At 41.4% G+C, this 18,732-nt stretch overlaps 1 protein-coding gene across 1 annotated transcript in view; it reads left to right on the plus strand.

Moving 5' to 3' along the window:
• The window catches only part of LOC128664506 (lamin-L(III)-like), a 102,291-nt gene that overhangs the window by 41,805 nt on the left and 41,754 nt on the right, over positions 1 to 18,732 (plus strand). Inside the window, exons 4-5 of the mRNA XM_053719327.1 lie at positions 16,960 to 17,130; positions 18,561 to 18,686. Of these exons, the coding sequence (XP_053575302.1) occupies positions 16,960 to 17,130; positions 18,561 to 18,686 (297 nt within the window). The remainder of the gene's footprint in view (positions 1 to 16,959; positions 17,131 to 18,560; positions 18,687 to 18,732) is intronic.

Here is an 18,732-nt window from a genome sequence, read left to right on the forward strand (position 1 = left end):
GGAGGATAGCTGTGCCTTTTCAGACCCAATGGACAAAAAGTTAGAGGGTTACCTTAAGAAAATGTTTACTCAACAAGGTTTTATATTACAACACCTCGCATGCATTGCGCCTGTCACGGCTGCGGCGGCATTTTGGTTTGAGTCTCTAGAAGAGACCATTGGCTCAGTTCCATTGGATGAAATTATAGACAAGCTTAGAGTCCTTAAGCTAGCTAATTCATTTATTTCTGATGCCGTAGTACATTTAACTAAGCTTACGGCTAAGAATTCCGGATTCGCCATCCAGGCGCGCAGAGCGCTGTGGCTAAAATCCTGGTCAGCCGATGTGACTTCTAAATCTAAATTGCTTAACATACCTTTCAAAGGGCAGACATTATTTGGGCCCGGTTTGAAAGAAATTATCGCTGACATTACTGGAGGTAAGGGACATGCCCTGCCTCAAGACAGAGCCAAACCAAGGGCTAGACAGTCTAATTTTCGTGCCTTTCGTAACTTCAAGGCAGGAGCAGCATCAACTTCCTCCGCTCCAAAACAGGAAGGAACTGTTGCTCGTTACAGACAGGGCTGGAAACCTAACCAGACCTGGAACAAGGGCAAGCAGGCCAGAAAACCTGCTGCCGCCCCTAAGACAGCATGAAGTGAGGGCCCCCGATCCGGAAACGGATCTAGTAGGGGGCAGACTTTCTCTCTTCGCCCAGGCTTGGGCAAGAGATGTCCAGGATCCCTGGGCGTTAGAGATCGTATCCCAGGGATATCTTCTGGACTTCAAATCTTCTCCTCCCAAAGGGAGATTTCATCTTTCAAGGTTGTCAACAAACCAGACAAAGAAAGAGGCGTTTCTACGCTGTGTTCAAGATCTTTTGCTAATGGGAGTGATCCACCCGGTTCCGCGGTCGGAACACTGACAAGGGTTTTACTCAAATCGGTTTGTGGTTCCCAAGAAAGAAGGAACCTTCAGACCAATCTTGGATTTAAAGATCCTAAACAAATTCCTAAGAGTTCCATCGTTCAAAATGGAAACTATTCGGACAATCTTACCCATGATCCAAAAGGGTCAGTACATGACCACAGTGGATCTAAAGGATGCGTACCTTCGCATACCGATTCACAAGGATCATTACCGGTACCTAAGGTTTGCCTTCCTAGACAGGCATTATCAGTTTGTAGCTCTTCCCTTCGGGTTAGCTACGGCTCCAAGGATCTTTACAAAGGTCCTGGGCTCTCTTCTGGCGGTGCTAAGACCGCGAGGAATAGCGGTAGCTCCGTACCTAGACGACATTCTGATACAAGCGTCAAATTTCCAAACTGCCAAGTCTCATACAGAGTTGGTTCTGGCATTTCTAAGGTCGCATGGGTGGAAGGTGAACGTAGAAAAGAGTTCTCTATTGCCACTCACAAGAGTTCCCTTCTTGGGGACTCTTATAGATTATGTAGAAATGAAAATTTACCTGACAGAGGACAGGTTAACAAAACTTCTAAATGCTTGCCGTGTCCTTCATTCCATTCAACACCCGTCAGTAGCTCAATGCATGGAGGTTATCGGCTTAATGGTAGCGGCAATGGACATAGTACCTTTTGCACGCCTGCATCTCAGACTGCTGCAATTGTGCATGCTAAGTCAGTGGAATGGGGATTACTCAGATTTGTCCCCTATGCTGAATCTGGATCAAGAGACCAGAGATTCTCTTCTATGGTGGCTTTCTCGGCCACATCTATCCAGGGGGATGCCTTTCAGCAGGCCAGACTGGACAATTGTAACAACAGACGCCAGCCTACTAGGTTGGGGCGCTGTCTGGAATTCCCTGAAGGCTCAGGGATCATGGACTCAGGAGGAGAGTCTCCTTCCAATAAACATCCTGGAATTGAGAGCAGTTCTCAATGCCCTTCTGTCTTGGCCTCAGTTAGCAACTCTGAGGTTTATCAGGTTTCAGTCGGACAACATCACGACTGTGGCTTACATCAACCATCAGGGAGGGACAAGGAGTTCCCTAGCGATGATGGAAGTTTCAAAGATAATTCGCTGGGCAGAGTCTCACTCTTGCCACCTGTCAGCGATCCACATCCCAGGCGTGGAGAACTGGGAGGCGGATTTCCTAAGTCGCCAGACTTTTCATCCGGGGGAGTGGGAACTTCATCCGGAGGTCTTTGCCCAAATACTTCGACGTTGGGGCAAACCAGATATGGATCTCATGGCGTCTCGCCAGAACGCCAAGCTTCCCTGTTACGGGTCCAGATCCAGGGACCCGGGAGTGGTCCTGATAGATGCTCTGACAGCACCTTGGACCTTCAAGATGGCTTATGTGTTTCCACCCTTCCCGATGCTTCCTCGATTGATTGCCAGTATCAAACAGGAGAAAGCATCGGTGATTCTAATAGCGCCTGCGTGGCCACGCAGGATCTGGTATGCAGATCTAGTGGACATGTCATCCTGTCCACCTTGGTCACTGCCTCTGAGACAGGACCTTCTAATTCAGGGTCCTTTCAAACATCAAAATCTAATTTCTCTGAAGCTGACTGCATGGAGATTGAATGCTTGATTTTATCAAAGCGTGGATTTTCGGAGTCAGTAATTGATACCTTAATACAGGCTAGGAAACCTGTTACCAGGAAAATTTACCATAAGATATGGCGTAAATATTTACACTGGTGCGAATCCAAGAGTTACTCATGGAGTAAGGTTAGGATTCCTAGGATATTGTCTTTTCTACAAGAAGGTTTAGAAAAGGGTTTATCTGCAAGTTCTTTAAAGGGACAGATCTCAGCTCTGTCCATCCTTTTACACAAACGTCTGTCAGAAGTTCCAGACGTTCAGGCTTTTTGTCAGGCTTTAGCCAGGATTAAGCCTGTGCTTAAGACTGTTGCTCCACCGTGGAGCTTAAACTTAGTTCTTAACGTTTTACAGGGTGTTCCGTTTGAACCCCTTCATTCCATTGATATCAAGCTGTTATCTTGGAAAGTTCTGTTTTTAATGGCTATTTCCTCGGCTCGTAGAGTCTCTGAGTTATCGGCCTTACATTGTGATTCTCCTTATCTGATTTTTCATTCAGACAAGGTAGTTCTGCGTACTAAACCTGGGTTCTTACCTAAGGTAGTCACTAACAAGAATATCAATCAAGAGATTGTTGTTCCATCACTGTGCCCTAACCCTTCTTCGAAGAAGGAACGACTTCTGCACAATCTAGACTTAGTCCGTGCCCTGAAATTTTATTTACAGGCAACTAAAGATTTTCGCCAAACTTCTTCCCTGTTTGTAGTTTATTCTGGACAGAGGAGAGGTCAAAAAGCATCTGCTACCTCTCTCTCTCTTTTTGGCTTCGTAGTATAATACGTTTAGCCTATGAGACTGCTGGACAGCAGCCTCCTGAAAGAATTACAGCTCATTCTACGAGAGCTGTGGCTTCCACGTGGGCCTTTAAGAATGAGGCCTCTGTTGAACAGATTTGCAAGGCTGCAACTTGGTCTTCTCTTCATACTTTTCCCAAATTTTACAAATTTGACACTTTTGCTTCTTCGGAGGCTATTTTTGGGAGAAAGGTTCTTCAGGCAGTGGTTCCTTCCGTATAAAGATCCTGCCTGTCCCTCCCGTCATCCGTGTACTTTAGCTTTGGTATTGGTATCCCATAAGTAATGGATGACCCGTGGACTGACTACACTTAACAGGAGAAAACATAATTTATGCTTACCTGATAAATTCCTTTCTCCTGTAGTGTAGTCAGTCCACGGCCCGCCCTGTTTTTTATGGCAGGTCTAAAATTTAAATTAAACTCCAGTCACCACTGCACCCTATAGTTTCTCCTTTCTCGTTTGGTTTCGGTCGAATGACTGGGTATGACGTAGAGGGGAGGAGCTATATAGCAGCTCTGCCTGGGTGATCCTCTTGCACTTCCTGTTGGGGAGGAGTTAATATCCCATAAGTAATGGATGACCCGTGGACTGACTACACTACAGGAGAAAGGAATTTATCAGGTAAGCATAAATTATGTTTTCTTTCACGCCTCGATTACTGCAACTCTGTCCTCTCTGGTCTCCCCACCTGCCGCCTAGCTCCTTTTACAATCCATAATGAATGCCTCTGCCAGACTTATCTTCCTTACACGTCGCTTTTCAACTGCTGCACCTCTCTACCAATCCCTTTACTGGCTTCCTCTAGGATCAAACACAAAATTCTCACTCTGAAATACAAAGCCCTCAACTGCACTGCTCCCCCCCTATATCTCAGACCTTGTCTCCAGATACTCTCCCTCCTGTTCCCTTCGCTCTGCTCATGACCTCCTACTCTCCTCCTCTCTTGTCACCTCATCACACTCCCGTTTACAGGACTTCTCCAGACTGGCTCCCATCTTGTGGAACTCTCTGCCTCGCTCCACAAGACTCTCTCTTCTAGTTTTGAAAGCTTCAAGCGCTCCGTAAAGACTCTGTTCAGGAATGCATACAACCTACGCTAACCTTTCTTTATACCAGTTCCACTCCTCCATTGCTATCCCCTGAACCCCCTTGGCATATAAGCCTAAGAATCCAGCTGTTTGTAGATCACCTTCTTAAGAGCTGACTACCACAGTGCAACTCTTGGCAGGGCCCTCTACCCATTTGATCCCTTTAATTGTTTTGTTGTACTCTGCCTTTGTTTATAGCACTGCGGAATCTGTTGGCGCTCTACAAATAACTAATACTGTCCAAGTGTTGCCAGGGCCTTCCCCCTATTTCGTCCCAAGCATCTATGGCGTCTTACATGGTGTCCTGCGGTTCCTCTTACTCCCAGTGGAGCATTTATAAAGGCAGAGATTTCTGCACAGGTATCCTCAGCGGTATCTGCAGCTTTGGCAGAGTTTCCCAGGTTTTCAGGGAAGCGCAAGAGGAAATCTAAAAATTCAGAGACTAGGGTGTATGTTACTAATTCTGACCCTCAGGTTCCTCTAAGATCTGATGATGAGGAAAACTCTCACTCGGAGGGTGAAATTTCAGACTCAGACTGATGGTGAAGGATCTTCCTTCAGGTTTAAGCTAGAACACCGGTTACTATTAAAGGAGGTTTTAGCTACTTTGGATGACTCTGAGACCCCAGCGGTAAACACGCCTAAGAAGTCCAATAAACTTAGTTTTTTTTGTTTTGATGTTACCTCTTCTTCAGAGGTTTTCCCAGTACTGGATAGGGAAAGGAGATTATAGCCCACGAGTGGGAGAAGCCAGGAGTGGCCTTTACATCATCTCCAGTGTTTAGGAAAATTTGTTTTCAGTAGAGTAATCGATTAAGGAATCTTGGGCTGCAGTGCCCAAGGTAGAGGGTGCCATTTCTACTTTGGCCACGAATACTACTATATCTTTCAAATAGTAGCTCCTTCAAAGATCCAATGGATTAGAAGATGGAGACCTATTTAAAAAAGATTTATGTACATCTTGGTCTTCAATGGCAACCAGTGGTTTGTATTGCAATGGTAACTAGTGCAGCCTCATACTGGTTTGAGGCATTGACAGATTATCTGCAAGAGGAGATGCTTCTATATGAGATCCAGGACAGGATAAGAGCTCTCCTATATCGCTGATGATGTCCTGCAGGTCCTTAGATTGAGAGCTAACGCATCAAGTTTTGCCATTTTGGCCAGGCGGGCTTTATGGTTAAAGCCTTGGTCAGCTGATGTTTCATCCAAGGTTAAACTGATGGCTCTCTTATAAGGGGAAGACCTTATTTGGACTGGGTTTGGCAGAAATCATTTCTGATATCAGGCGGGAAAGGGTCTTTTCTGACCCAGGATAAGAGAAGCAAACCTGAGTAATTTTCGTTCCTTTCGGAACTTTAGAGGAAAGTCTTCCTCAGCCAAACAGGATAATAATTAGCCATCCTGGAAGCCGAATAAGTCCTGGAGTAAGGGGAAGCAGACCAAGAAGCCTGCGGCCGACTCTAAATCTGCATGATGGGGTTTCCCCCAGGCTTGGATCAAGTAGGGGGCAGACTTTCTCATTTCGCCCAGGTTTGGTTAAGAGACGTTCCGGACCGGTGAGCGGTGGAAATTTTTGTTTCTTAGGGCTACAGGTTAGAATTCAAGGGTTGTCCCCCCAGGGGCAGGTTTCACCTTCCAGGGTATCTGTAAACCAGATAAAGAGAGATGCGTTCTTAAAATGTGTCGAAGATCTTTCAGCCCTGGGAGTGATTGTACCCATTCCAAGATTGGAACAGGGTCTGGGATTCTACTCAAACCTGTTTGTGGTGCCCAAAAAAGAGGGGACTTTCCGCCTGATTCTAGACTTAAAATGTCAACAAATTCCTCAAGGTTCCATCCTTCAAAATAGAAACCATTCAGACAATTCTTTGCTTGATGCAAGAGGGTCAATATATGACTCTAGATCTAAAGGATGCATACTTACACATTCCCATTCACAGGCATCTTTACAAGTTCCTGAGGTTTGCATTTCTGGATAGTCACTTTCAGTTTGTGACCTTTACCCTTCGGTCTGGCCACGGCTCCCAGGATATTCTCAATGATCCTAGGAGCCCTATTGGCGGTGGTTCAATCCAGGGGGATAGCAGTGGCTCCCTATCTGGATGACATTCTGATTCAGGCCTTTTCCTTTTCTCAGGCAGCATCTTACACAGAGGTTACTGGCCTTCCTCCTGTCTCACGGATGGAAGGTGAATCTGGAGAAGAGTTCTCTCATCCCAGCAACAATAGTAGTGTTCTTAGGGATGATCATAGATCCTGTCCAGATGAAGGTCTTCCTGATAGAGACCAGAACGGACAAGCTCCTTTTGTCTTGCCGGTCTCAGGAGACGCCTCTTCCCTCAGTTGCCCAATGTATGGAGGTAATTGGTCTAATGGTGGCTGCTATGGACATTGTGCCATTTGCCCGATTTCATCTGAGAGCTCTGCAGTTGCGCATGCTCAGGCAACGGAACGGGGATTATATGTATCTATCTCCAAAGTTAGCTCTAGACCAGAAGTCGAAGGATTCTCTCATGTGGGGGCATTTTTGGGATCACCTGACCCAAGGCACCTGTTTTCGGAGACCTTCTTGGGTGATGGTAACGACAGACGCCAGTCTAGTGGGCTGGGGTGCAGTCTGGAATTCCCTAAAGGCTCAGGGTCTTTGGAATCGAGAGGAATCCGAGCTGCCGATCAACACCTGAGAGCAGTTTACAATGCGCTCTTGGCTCGGCCTCAGTTAGCCTTGAACCAGTTCATCAGGTTCCAGTCGGACAACATAACTTCAGTGGTGTACATCAACCACCAGGGGGGAACTCTGAGTTCTCTAGCTATGACGGAGGTGTCTCGGTTTATTCAGTGGGCGGAGAACCACTGTTATCTGTTCACATGGGGGATTCCAGATCTGGACCTCATGGCGTCTCGTCAAAATGCAAAGCTTCCAGGTCAAGGGATCCTCGAGCGTGTCTAATAGACGCACTGGTGGCTCCTTGGAACTTCAGCATGGCCTATCTGTTTCCACCGTTTGCCATTCTGCCTCGGGTGATTGCTCTCATAAGACAGGAAAGGGCATCAGTGATCCTGATCGCCCCGTCTTGGCCTCTAAGAATTTGGTATGCGGACCTGGTGGAGATGTCATCTCTACCTTTGTAGAGACTTCACCTGAGGAAGGACCTTCTTCATCCAAATCTCGTTTCTCCAAAGCTGACTGCTTGGAGATTGAACGCTTGATCTTATGCAAGTGGGGGTTTTCAGAGTCAGTAGTCGAGACTGATTCAGGCTCTTAAGCCTGTTACCAGGAAGATTTGGAGGAAATATTTCTTCTGGTGTGAAGACGAGGGATATTCTTGGAGTAAGGTTAGGATCCCGATAATTATTTTTTTATTTTTTTTTTATAATTTTTATTGAGGGAAAAAAAAAATATAACAGTACATACAAAGTAATCACAAGCATAGGCCCCCAACCTGTAAGGGCAATTTGTAGGAGTATACATCACAGGTCCTACACAAAGCATTACACCAGTAGAATATGGCAAAAGTGAAAGCTGACATTTTGAAAACTAGAGGAAATAAAAAAGAAAACTCTAAGAACCCTGGATGATTCCAGTAATGTAATGCTATCTGTGTGGTTCAATGGGACTTAAAGCTAGCCTCAAATTTAAGTTTTTTTTGGCATATAGGGCCCCTTTCGTGCCCTGATACCTATAATTACACATACATATTCAGGGAAGGATTATCAATATCATCTATGATTCAACACAATGACATGGATTATAGGAATTTAAAGGTAAGATCTGTGTCCCTTAGCTTAATAGGTAGAACAAATGGAAACATAATAACCAATATTAGAAGGAGCTTTCATGATATATGCTGAATATAGTATAGAGATATCTCGTATAGGTCATTTATATTATAAAAATAGAGATAATAACTTTTGGATCATATCATATTAATAAACTATGAGTATGGTTAGGAGCATATTTAAGCGCAGGAGTACTATGAAAGGACTCACGGAGATTAACTGGGCAATAGGGTACAAAGCCTGTAACATCAGGGGATATATTAGACTATTATTGGTTCGTTATGGCGTATTTAAATATCTATTTGCAGAAACACCTTCAGGAGTAGGAGGAGTCTATGTTTAATATATCGAATCTTAGCAGGGATATAAAAGCCAACTTAGTGAGGTAATAGCTTTAATGCTAAATTGATGGCACTCACTAATTTAATTGTTACAGAAATTTGGAACTAAGTTGGGAGCGAAACTAATGAACAGGTGAGCCATATGGTCATAGTGAGATTAGCACAAGAATAGGTCATGAAACTATTACTAACGCTAAAACAGTGAACTATGTTGTGGCCTGTGCTAGTAAAAAATAAAATTTGAAGGCATCAGCACTAAAATAATGGGGAATAAACATTATATGTCTTCATTTCTCACATGTAGGTCCTGCCATTTGGGTATGGGCCCTATACCCACAAACAGATGAAGCACAATAACAATTAGATATCAATAGTAGTCAGGGAGCACATATAAAATTTAATTGACCAAACATTGATATGTTAGAGGCAAATACATAAAAAAAAAAAGCAAAAATTGACATACGCTCCTTTTAGTATGCTTCCATACAAAGATATTAGTATAAAAACTTGAAGATATAATATCTGCAAAGAGAGAATATTGAAAATTGCATTAGCCTTTCTCTAGCTATGTTAAACTAAATGAAAATTACTGTCACGGCTGAACTAATATGAATTTCAAAATATCACTGCCTCATTAGTACTATAAGTTCTAAACCTGTGAAGAGACAGCATAGCAAAATTATACCCAAAACGTAATACAGCTCTATATGGAAACTAAACATATAAACTATATAGACCCTGGGGGCTTTCGCACAATCTGATAGTGTTGTGAGCAGCAGCCTTCTAGAAGACATTTTAATATGATAAACTGGATATAGCAAGTCCAAAGTTCAGTCAATTGGCTGTGTAAGAGTACTTTGCATAATCCAGTGTATTCGTATATCCAAGTATGTTCATATTAACAGGCAATATTCCCTATAGCATATGCTAATGTGCCGACAGTATAACACTCTCCCAAACAACATTAAAAATATCCTGCTTCTGCTTTACTCACTGTCAGTTAAACTTTGAGGAGCTTCAGATATACCATCAGGCCGTGTTTACTCTAAATATAAGTTCCAGTCGGCTGGGCAGCTAAGATCACCAAGTGGCCGCCTCAGAATGTGCGAAAATTACCCCACTCCAACTTTGTGCGCAGCTTGCCTCAGGCAGTAGATCTGGCACAGACCATTCAGCTGTCTCCACTGGTAGCCTATCTCGGATCTCTCATATTCAGCGGCGAGGTCCGACTGCCAAAATATGCACGGCCAAGTGACATATACAGCTGAAGTAGATAAAGGAACTATCGGTAAACAGCAGACTCCAGCCATAGATACCTGTCCTGCGGGAAACACATAGGTGAACCTTATAGATAGATAGATTCTCGCCCCCAGACTTTCTCCCGATCACAGAAATCTCCGCCATCGCCTCTCTCTCCAGCCGCCACAGCAGTTCTGCACGCCCGATCCTCCTCTCCGAGCGACAGAACTTAGAAGGCATCTCCGAGGTAGGTATTAACGGTATGAAATGATCCACAGGGTCATCTTGACGTAACGCTTCTGTTTCAACCGATGGGATCTCTATGCTGTCATCTGCCTGTTGTGTCAGCTTCGGAACAACTAAGGCCTCAATATCTCTAAGGAGACAGTGGAAGTGCTCGTCCATACTTATGCGCATCTCCTCTAAAATCAAATCGATCCTTGATGCCGAATTTTGCAGAATTTTCCATATAGCGAATTATTGTAGCTCAATATCCAAAGTAGCTTTTATGAGGAAGAGGTATGAAATCAGGGTTTGTAATAAAGGTCGTATCTGTGTACATTTAGACCCAGAGGCCTATTGGGGAATTTTATGCGGCAGCCCTAGCCACGCTACTGACAAACAATGTGCGCGGCTTGCTTGGAAAACATAGGTCAGGGTCAGTGTTCCCTCTAAGTACAGTTTTGTGTGCAGACCAGCAGTGAAACAGTTAACAAGAGAACCATAACTTGCCATCAGCATTGTGCAGTGTTTGCTAATTGCAGGGTGTGGTTGACTAATTAACTGTTTCACTGCTGGGCCGCACACAAAACTGGCCTTAGAGGGAACGCTGGTCAGGGTGTCCGTTGTCCGCTCCTGCACTCCAAATATGTTAGGTAGACAAACTTAGCTTCCCAGGATAACAATCTGTAGTGAATTATCTCTACGTAGTTAAAGATATAAAGCAAAGTTTATAGAATACAAATAGGAGCTTCTCCAAAACACGTCCTGCCGCTCAAAGCATAGGCTCCGCCCCCCCAGGATCCCGATAATTTTATCTTTTCTCTAGGAGGGCTTGGAGGAAGGTTTGTCTGTTAGCATCTTGAAAGGTCAGATTTCAGCCTTGTTAGTGTTATTGCACAAGCGTCTGGCAGAGGTGCCAGATGTTCAATCTTTTTGTCAGACCTTGGTCAGAATTAGGCCTGTGTTTAAGGCGGTGGCTCCTCCTTGGAGCCTCAATCTTGTTCTTAAAGTTTTGCAGCGGCGTCCGTTTGTACCAATGCATTCTCTTGATATTAAGCTTTTATAAGGTGTTATTTCTGTTGGCCATTTCTTCGTCCCGAAGGGTTTTTGAACTGTCTGCCTTACAGATTAACTCTCCTTATCTTATTTTTCATGCAGATAAGGCTGTTCTTCGCACTAAGTTGGGTTTTCGTCCCAAAGTTGTATCTACTAAGAATATTAGCCAGGAAATTGTTGTTGTTCCTTCTCTGTCCGAAGCCGCCTTCGCATAAAGAACGTTTGTTACATAATTTGGACGTGGTACGTGCTCTTAAGTTTTATTTGGACTAAAGCCTTTTGAAAGTCTTCTGCTCTTTTTGTTTGTGTTTCTGGAAAGAATAGAGGTCAGAAGGCATCTGCCTCTACTCTTGCTTTTTGGCTGCGAAGTGTGATTCGCATGGCATATGAGTCCTCTGGGAAGCAACCTCCAGAGAGAATTAAGGCTCACTCCACCAGAGCTGTAGCCTCTTCTTGGGCTCTCAAAAATTATGCTTCTATGGAGCAGATTTGCAAGGCTGCCATTTGGTCTTTGCATACCTTTGCAAAAATTTTACAGATTTGATACTTTTGCCTCGGCTGAGGCAGCTTTTGGGAGAAAGGTTCTTCAAGCGGTGGTGCCTTCCGTTTAGGCATGCTGGTTTTTTTTTATCCCTCCCTTTTACATCTGTGTCCTCTAGCTTGGGTATTGGTTCCCAACAGTAATTGATATGAATACGTGGACTCACCACATCTTTAGAAGAAAACAAAATTTATGCTTACCTGATAAATTTATTTCTTCAAGATGTGGCGAGTCCACGGACCCACCCTTTTTTGTTTTGTGGATTTTGACTGAAGCTCAGACACCTCTGCACCTTTATATTGCTTTCCTTTCTCCATTTACTTTCGGTCGATTTTTGCTGTGATGCTCTTTGCCGCCTCCTGCTTAGGAGGAGTGGTATTCCCAACAGTAATTAAGATGAACCTGTGGACTCACCACATCTTGAAGAAATAAATTTATCATGTAATCATACATTTTGTTTTTTACATTAAAGGGATTTGAAGCCAAAAAGGTTTATCATTCAGATAGAGCATGCAACTTTCTAATTTACTTCTAATCAATTTCTTTTAGTATCTTTTGTTGAAAAGCAGGGATGTAAGCTCATGAGCATGCATGTGTCTGGAGCACTAAATAGTAGCAGTTTTACAAGAATGTTATCAGTTTGCACTAGATGGCAGCACTATTTACTGCTGTGTAGTGCTGCAGACACCTACCTAGGTATCTCCTGAACAACTAATACCATGGAACGAAGCAAAGTTTGTTGAAAGAAGTACATTTTTTTTTTTTTTTTTTTTTTTTTTTTAGTTGTATGCTCTGTCTGAATCACAAAATAATTGTTTTGGGTTTCATATCCTTTAAACACACTGCAAAAAAGACAAATTGCTAATGCTACTGCATATGGTAAGGTACGTTTTCCAGACAATAAGCTAAATGGCCAGTGGGAGTATTTTGTGTATACCCCATAGTTAATGTGTGAAGTCAAGCACAATTTAAAACTGATTTTTTATTTTTATATTTTTTTTTTTGTAGCTGATTTAGTATATTTCATTTTATGAACTGGCTGGGATGGTGAAGCTAGACAGTAGACAAATTAAATTGTACTCATCATAACTTATATTTTCATGCTGTATGTTTGATTAGTGCATTCATCAAATCCTTTCCTGTTGGTTAGTATTGCTATGACATTCTGTATAAATGAATTGTTTAAAGACTTAGAGGAAACTATATAATGGAGGTGGTGAAGTAAGTTTGTGCTAGATTCTACGTTGATATGCGCTTCGCAGCAGGCTGGAGCCCGATTTTCCTCTCAGTGTGCAGTGAATGTCAGAGGGATGTGAAGAGAGTATTGCCTATTTGAATTCAATGGTCTCCTTCTACGGGGTCTATTTCATAGGTTCTCGGTTATCGGTCGTAGAGATTCATCTCTTACCTCCCTTTTCAGATCGACGATATACTCTTATATATACCATTACCTCTACTGATTCTCGTTTCAGTACTGGTTTGGCTTTCTACTACATGTAGATGAATGTCCTGGGGTAAGTAAGTCTCATTTTCTGTGACACTCTAAGCTATGGTTGGGCACTTTATATAAAAGTTCTAAATATGTGTTTAAACATTTATTTGCCTTGATTCAGGATGTTCAACGTTCCTTATTTCAGACAGTCGGTTTCATATTTGGGATAATGCATATGAATAAATCATTTTTTTCTTACCTTTCCAGTAAGGCTAACACTTTCTTTAAGTGTGTTTCTGTCCTATATATTTTGGGTACTGTTGAAGCATGGCTGGGCACCCATGGGGTTCAAGCGCTGCTCAGACCTGGAATCTTCTGGGGTATTTCTTCCAGTTCCTTTTTTAGGAACCGGGTTTGGAGTTTTATTCAAACTATTTTGCCTTTTTATGGTCATTAATAGCATTATTTGTTTTCATTAGATACAATAAATGCATATTTTCTTTTATCTGTTTTCATTCAGATTATTTTCTGAGGATGCGGAATCTCATATGATTCACTTGCTCTTCAGGACATAGAGGATCTTTTTTTCGAAAGCTCTTGATTCCTCACACAAGGGTCACCTTTTTTAGGTTTCCAGAAAGTTTGTGTCACTGTCTTTGTCTCTATCAGACAAGGGATAATTCTATTGGGTTCCGTCTGTCGGTACCTTTAGTCTCTATTATTTCCTTCAGTTGCTATATATGCATAGAAGTTTTAGGTCTTATGGCCACAGCATTGGATTCAATTCCCTTTGCTCATTTTCACTATAAAGAACCTTTCCAGTCTTTTAGGAGTATTGTTTCTTCTAGAACATGGTTGGAGGATCAATTTACCAAAAAGTTTGTTGATTCCTCAGACAAGGGTAACCTTTTTAGGTTTCCTGATAGATTCAGTGTCCTTGACTCTGTCTCTGACGGACAAGAGACGTCTGAAATTGGTTTCAGCTTGTCGAAACCTTCAGTCTCAATCTTTCCTTTCGGTAGCCTTATGCATGGAAATTCTAGGTCTTATGACTGCTGCATTGGACGCGGTCCCCTTTGCTCGTTTTCACATGCGACCTCTTCAGCTCTGTATGCTGAACCAGTGGTGCAGGGATTATACAAAGATATCTCAATTAATATCTTTAAAACCGATTGTACGACACTCTCTGACGTGGTGGACAGACCACCATCGTTTAGTTCAGGGGGCTTCTTTTGTTCTTCCAACCTGGACTGTGATTTCAACAGATGCAAGTCTGACAGGTTGGGGAGCTGTTTGGGGGTCTCTGACAGCACAAGGGGTTTGGGAATCTCAGGAGGTGAGATTACCAATCAATATTTTGTAACTCCGTGCAATTTTCAGAGCTCTTCAGTCATGGCCTCTTCTAAAGAGAGTCGTTCATTTGTTTTCAGACGGACAATGTCACAACTGGGCGAATGGTCTCTTCACCCAGAGGTATTTCTTCAGATTGTTCAAATATGGGGACTTCCAGAAATAGATCTGATGGCTTCTCATCTAAACAAGAAGCTTCCCAGGTATCTGTCCAGATCCAGGGATCCTCAGGCGGAGGCAGTGGATGCATTGTCACTTCCTTGGAAGTATCATCCTGCCTATATCTTTCCGCCTCTAGTTCTTCTTCCAAGAGTAATTTCCAAGATTCTAAAGGAGTGCTCGTTTGTTCTGCTGGTGGCTCCAGCATGGCCTCACACGTTTTGGTATGCGGATCTTGTCCGGATGGCAACTTGCCAACCGTGGACTCTTCCGTTAAGACCAGACCTTCTGTCACAAGACAGACCTTCTGTCCTTTTTTCCATCAGGATCTCAAATCCTTAAATTTGAAGGTATAGAGATTGAACGCTTGATTCTCAGTCACAGAGGTTTCTCTGACTCTCTGATTAATACTATGTTACAGGCTCGTAAATCTGTATCTAGGAAGATATATTATAGAGTCTGGAAGATTTACATTTCTTGGTGTTTTTCTCATCATTTTTCTTGGCATTCTTTTAGAATTCCTAGAATTCTACAGTTTCTTCAGGATGGTTTGGATAAAGGTTTGTCTGCAAGTTCCTTGAAAGGACAAATCTCTGCTCTTTCTGTTCTTTTTCACAGAAAGATTGCTAGTCTTCCTGATATTCATTGTTTTGTACAAGCTTTGGTTCGTATAAAACCTGTTAAGTCAATTTCTCCTCCTTGGAGTTTGAATTTGGTTCTGGGGGCTCTTCAAGCTCCTCCGTTTGAACCTATGCATTCGCTGGACATTAAATCACTTTCTTGGAAAGTTTTGTTTCTTTTGGCCATCTCTTCTGCTAGAAGAGTTTCTGATTTATCTGCTCTTTCTTGTGAGTCTCCTTTTCTGATTTTTCATCAGGATAAGGCTGTGTTGCGAACTTCTTTTAAATTTTTACCTAAGGTTGTGAATTCTAACAACATTAGTAGAGAAATTGTGGTTCCTTCATTGTTTCCTATTCCTAAGAATTCTAAGGAAAGATCGTTACATTCTTTGAATGTAGTTAGTTTTGAAATATTATGTTGAAGCTACTAAAAATTCCCGAAAGACTTCTAGTCTATTTGTTATCTTTTCCGGTTCTAGGAAAGGTCAGAAGGCCTCTGCCATTTCTTTGGCGTCTTGGTTAAAGTCTTTGATTCATCATGCTTATGTAGAGTCGGGTAAAACTCCGCCTCAAAGGATTACAGCTCATTCTACTAGGTCAGTTTCTACTTCCTGGGCGTTTAGGAATGAAGCTTCGGTTGATCAGATTTGCAAAGCAGCAACTTGGTCTTCTTTGCATACTTTTACTAAATTCTACCATTTTGATGTGTTTTCTTCTTCTGAAGCAGTTTTTGGTAGAAAGGTACTTCAGGCAGCTGTTTCACTTTTATTCTTCTGCTTATAATTTCAGTTTTTTTTTTCATTATAAGATTTAAACTTTATTTTGGGTGTGGATTATTTTCAGCGGAATTGGCTGTCTTTATTTTATCCCTCCCTCTCTAGTGACTCTTGCGTGGAAGATCCACATCTTGGGTATTCATTATCCCATACGTCACTAGCTCATGGACTCTTGCTAATTACATGAAAGATAACATAATTTATGTAAGAACTTACCTGATAAATTCATTTCTTTCATATTAGCAAGAGTCCATGAGGCCCACCCTTTTTTGTGGTGGTTATGATTTTTTTGTATAAAGCACAATTATTCCAATTCTTTATTTTTTATGCTTTCGCACTTTTGTCTTATCACCCCACTTCTTGGCTATGCGTTAAACTGATTTGTGGGTGTGGTGAGGGGTGTATTTGTAGGCATTTTGAGGTTTGGGAAACTTTGCCCCTCCTGGTAGGAATGTATATCCCATACGTCACTAGCTCATGGACTCTTGCTAATATGAAAGAAATGAATTTATCAGGTAAGTTCTTTCATAAATTATGTTTTTCTGATTATTCAAAAAAAGACTAATGCTGTATGCAGTCTTGATTTAGTAATAGCTGGTGCTGTGTGTATCATGTGACAGTGTTGTGGAATGTACTTTAAAAAAAATGGCAGCTTGCATAGCACATGTAATGCTGCAGATCAACGTTTAAATCATAAAGCTTTTACAGAATTCAGTAAGATGAAATATGAAAAGACATTGTTAGTTTATTTTGCACAATTAGATCAAGTTAGTTTAGTATATGTCAATCGGGTGTTGTGGTTCCCTTTTAAGTTGATTGTTGTATTTAAACAGTGATTCCAATATATATATATATATATATATATATATATATATATATATATATATATATATATATATATATATATATATATATATATATATATATATATAGTGTGTTTTTTTTTTTTTTTTTTCAAAAGCTACACTTGAATAGTTGTCAGTTTTTTTTTTTTTTTTTCTTTATAGGAGGTGCGGGAAATGAAGAGCCGTCATGAGTCAAGGATAGTTGAAATAGACTCGGGACGCCGGGTAGAATTTGAAAGCAAGTTAGCTGAGGCTCTACAGGACCTGCGGAAAGACCATGAGCAACAAATCATGGATTACAAAGAGCATCTGGAGAAGAACTTTAATGCAAAGGTAATATTTAAAAAAAAAACAAAAAAAAAACCTGTAGGTATTCAAATTGAATTGAGTATAAGCGGAAGAATGTGAATGTTATCTCAATGGTCCCTCCTATTTGAAAAGTAGAAGAAGAAAAATTGCGGTGAAACTGTTTCACCTCTTATATTTCAGTTTATATTGCCAGTTTTCCAAATCTTAAAGTGAAGGTAAACTTTGAAAGTGCCCCTGTTTTAAATAGTATTTTTTTTTAAATGGGCTTTCATTTATCAGTCATCGAAGTTTACAAAGCAGCCGCTTTGATTAAAAACTTACCTCTCTTCTTTACACAGCCAGAGCAGCTTCCCCCACCCGGAGATCCTCTCTTCACACGTCATCTATGACTAATCCAGCTTCCTCTAATCACGGCTTTCCCCCCAGGGTAGTCATTGCCTGAGGCCATGCCGTGATTGGAGGAAGCTGGATTAGTCATTGAGGTGTGAAGAGGATCTCCGGGTGGGGGAAGCTGCTCTAGCTGTGCAAAGAAGAGGGGTAAGTTTTTAATCAAAACGGCTGTTTTGTAAACTTTGATGAATGAAAATGCCCCCGTTTTTAATAGTATTTTTAAAAAAAGGGCTTTCATTCATCAAAGTTTACCTTCACTTTAAGTATTTCCCATAAATTGTGTCCCATTGTAGTTTTCTATTTGTACATTAGCATACATTTTATAGATCCCATACAGCATTAACGAATGTCATGCTTGTGTATATAAGCAGGATTGAAGAAATGTTACAATTATATTTAACTGAAACAAATACATTGGCATCACTTGTGCATTTTATAATAATACTCACTGGCTTTGAAGGGCGTTGCCCCACTGGTGAAGAGGGACACCCCTCTTCAAGCTTAGCATAGAAATATTTTGTGTATTTAGGACAGGAACATGTAATTGAATAATAATTTTTAAATCCCCTCCTTTTATGTGAAACAAAAGAAATGTTACAATAAATCTTTAGTTTAAACTAAGTTTATACTCTATTAGCAAAACTAATTAAAAAAATGTCTTTTATAATAGCATATTTATGGTTATTTTTGACAGTTTGTTCCTTTTTAGATTTCAAATATTGTTTGCATCTACAGAAACAGTGCATTAAACATACTGAGAGCAGAAGTGAGGTGATAGTACAGACATTTGAAGCAGTGGATATGGTTAGCAGTTTGATAGAGTATGAGGTTCAAGATCAGATAGAAGCAATGAATGAACAATTTCAGGTACAGGTCTTATGATGGCTATTTACTGAAGATCACTGCGCAAACTTGGTATATGTGTATTTAACTTTTTTCTTTTTATATTGCAGATTACAACCCTTTCTAACTCGCACTTTCTATAAACCTGCTCTGTACTGGACTAGAGATATAACAGATTTGGTAACCCTAACATTGCTTTTTTTCCCATACATTTTCTACAGTTGGAGAATGCACAGCTTGCAGCCACAAAAAACAGTGATTATGCCAGTGCAACTAGGGAAGAGATCTTGGCAACAAAGATGAGAGTAGATTCTTTAACATCACAACTAAGTCATTGTCAAAAGCAGGTATCATTTTCTTATTCATTCCTCTGTGTTACGCTTTTATAGAATT

Source organism: Bombina bombina, chromosome 6 (genome assembly GCF_027579735.1).
Source record: "Bombina bombina isolate aBomBom1 chromosome 6, aBomBom1.pri, whole genome shotgun sequence".
Taxonomy (NCBI): domain Eukaryota; kingdom Metazoa; phylum Chordata; class Amphibia; order Anura; family Bombinatoridae; genus Bombina; species Bombina bombina.